Source organism: Otolemur garnettii, unplaced genomic scaffold (assembly GCF_000181295.1).
Source record: "Otolemur garnettii isolate 467f Iridium unplaced genomic scaffold, OtoGar3 scaffold00014, whole genome shotgun sequence".
In the NCBI taxonomy this organism is placed as follows: domain Eukaryota; kingdom Metazoa; phylum Chordata; class Mammalia; order Primates; family Galagidae; genus Otolemur; species Otolemur garnettii.
The window spans coordinates 13831912-13834807 of record NW_003852409.1 but is presented as its reverse complement, the minus strand read 5'-3'; the positions used below and the strand labels follow the sequence as shown (position 1 = coordinate 13834807).

The window sequence follows — 2896 nt, the reverse complement described above, 5'->3', positions numbered from 1 at the left end:
GGGGGCCCGTACCAGGCCAGTCACATGGTGTTTCCCTCCTCCCTCCAGAACTTGTCCTCTTACAGCACGAACAACGCTTGAGACTGGGGTATTGTGAACGTTCTCACTTTGGGTTCCAGAACTGAGAAATGCTTGTGATGTCAATTACTTTTAAGCTGCCAAAAAATCTTTAGTTGTAATATTTAGCAACTCCTAGATTTGCTATCTTAGGAGCTGTCTATTTTCTTAGATCATTAGAGTTGCCTGGGGCCCAGCCTTAACTTGGGGACTGATTTAAAGGGGTGGGGGGTGAGAGGAGAACCCTCCATACTTCTCTGGTGGTTCTGATAATGCAGCCAGGTTTGAGAACCCACAAATTTTTAATTAAAAATAAGTAGAAAAACCAGCACAGGCTATTTCTTTAGATTACTGTAATTTCTGTCCTTGAACAATTCTTTATGTGTGTCCCTTAGGCTAACACTGGACTTTGGCTCTTATAATCACTATTGGTAGACCCATTATAAAACTAGAAAAACTATGGGCAGGAAACAAGAGGTGCAAATTCTGAGGAACAGTTAAGATTATAATCCTGGGTCCAGTTACAGCAGAATTTGTTACTGCTTCTTTCTGATACTTCTTTCAAGTTCTTGAAATAGTCAAGAACTTGGCCAGGCACAGTGGCTCATGCCTGTAATCCCAGCACTCTGGGAGGCTGAGGCGGGTGGATTGCCTGAGCTCACAGGTTCAAGACCAGCCTCAGCCAGAGCAAGACCTTGCTTCTAAAAATAGCTGGGTGCTGTGGCGGGCATCTGTAGTCCCAGCTACTTGGGAGGCTGAGGCAAGAGAAGCATTTAAGCCCAAGAATTTGAGGTTGCTGTGAGCTGTGGCACCACAGCGCTGTATTGAGGGCAACAAACTGAGACTCTGTCTCTTAAAAAAAAAAAAAAAAAGCCAAGAACTTAATTGGATTACTGTGGAGTATCTGATGCTAGCAGCCTTCTACATGTTGGTGCCACTAGTAAGAAGTTTTCATTGAGAATATAACTAGTTTGGTTTTTGTGCTGCTGCCATTATATTTAGTACATTGATTCCTATATGCTGAAAAGTGTCCTGATGCTAAGATGTAGGGTGCAGAACAGGAGAATCTGGTTTGGATTACCTCTCTCGGCTCAATGCTTGCTGTCTTGTTTTTATTCTCCCCCCACCCCAGGATGTTGCTTCAGAGTGTGAGGTCAAATGCATGCCGACTTTCCAGTTTTTTAAAAAGGGACAAAAGGTACGTACATCTCCCCTTTCAGGATCCCTGATAGAAATGCAGAAAGCACTGAGGGGACTTCACCTTTCGCAATGGGAGGCACTCACCACTCGCTGCTTTTAAGAATTGTGACTACATCAGGACGGTGGCTCTTGCCTGTGATCCTAACACTCTGTCTGGGAAGCCGAGTCTGGTGGATTGCCTGAGATCAGGAGTTTGAGCCAGAGCAAGGCCCCTGTCTCTACTAAAAATAGAAAAACTAGCCAGGCCTTGTGGCGGGTACCTGTAGTTCCAGGTACTTGGGAGCCTGAGGCAAGAGAATCTCTTGAGCCCAGGAGTTAGAGGTTGCTGTGAGCTGTGATAACCACAGCACTAGCCTGGGGCAACAAAGTGAGCCACTGCCTCAAAAAAAAAAAAAAAAAAAAAAAAAAAAGACTGTTTCACTATGTCATTCTTCATTGAGTTAAGTACGTAATGTAACATCTAACTGAAAACTAAATCCCTGATCTGGGCACTGTGTTTATATCATAAAGTACATAGAAGTTCTTAGACTCAGGTGGTTCATTGTTAAAAGGCATTTGTGTTTAAAAAAAAAAAAATGTACTTAAGCCTTTTGACTTGTTTTGAGGATTTTCTTTAGTTTTTAACTGTAAAAGAGAACTGTATGTTATTTGAGCAAGCTTAACTAGGATTATGCTTTCTGTCTCTCTTCCCTCCACCCCTGTTCTTTCTCGATTTTATGATCATTTGTACAAAATAGTGGTACCAATGCTACATCTCATGTCAGTTCAATATTCTCTCAACAGGTGGGTGAGTTTTCTGGAGCTAATAAGGAAAAGCTTGAAGCCACCATTAATGAATTAGTCTAATCATGTTTTCTGAAAATGTAACGAGCCCTTGGCTATTTAAAAAATTTTTTTATTGACAAAAAATTAAGAAGTATGAAGCCTATATACCAACCACCATCTGATTACAGTGATAATAAAATATTGATTCTACCCTTTTTAAAACTGTCTGGTGTCTGAATAGTTTTCAAAATAAATGAAAAATTATTACTTCATGTCCTGATTATTTTCAGGTATTCTCAGGCACTTTTCGTAACCTTGTAGGCCTCCGATTATTTTACGGTTTTTAAAATTATTACTACACTGTAATGTATTTCTAGGAAACTCTTGTTGCAAGCAATGTAGACACTCTAAAATTCTTTAGTTTTTTTTTTTTTTTTCTGACATGTATAAATAGAGAAAAGAGTGTTCTCTATTCTAGCCAGGAAATCCACTTTTCTGACTGCTATGCTTTATCACTTAGAAATTCTTCAGACTTAAAACTCAGAGGGCGCTCCCTTACCAGGGGGATTTTGATTTTCCTTGAAGTATCTAAGAAAATCCTGTTTTATAGGGCAGATAGAGGTTCCAACCTGGGTTGTAAAAGTTAACTCATTATTTCATACAGAGAACATTGTTTCTTATGTTCTAAACACAAAAAGGGGTAGGGGGAATGCTTGAATGGACAGCTTCCAAGTTTCTGTAAAAATGATTGTCATAGAAATGATCATATGGAACGGATCACCCTCCTCTGAATCTGTGCGACAGTCCTGTTAACGCTGTGACTCCCATTTACCAGTGAGGAAACAGGGCAAAGACTGTTCCAGCGAGGAAGTGC

At 40.5% G+C, this 2896-nt stretch overlaps 1 protein-coding gene across 1 annotated transcript in view; it reads left to right on the top strand.

The window, feature by feature from the left end:
* LOC100945114 (thioredoxin) overlaps positions 1 to 2244 on the top strand; it is a 12337-nt gene extending 10093 nt beyond the window's left edge. Inside the window, exons 4-5 of the mRNA XM_003785217.3 lie at positions 1190 to 1255; positions 2041 to 2244. Of these exons, the coding sequence (XP_003785265.1) occupies positions 1190 to 1255; positions 2041 to 2103 (129 nt within the window). The 3' untranslated portion in view covers positions 2104 to 2244. The remainder of the gene's footprint in view (positions 1 to 1189; positions 1256 to 2040) is intronic.
* Positions 2245 to 2896: the final 652 nt, after the last annotated feature.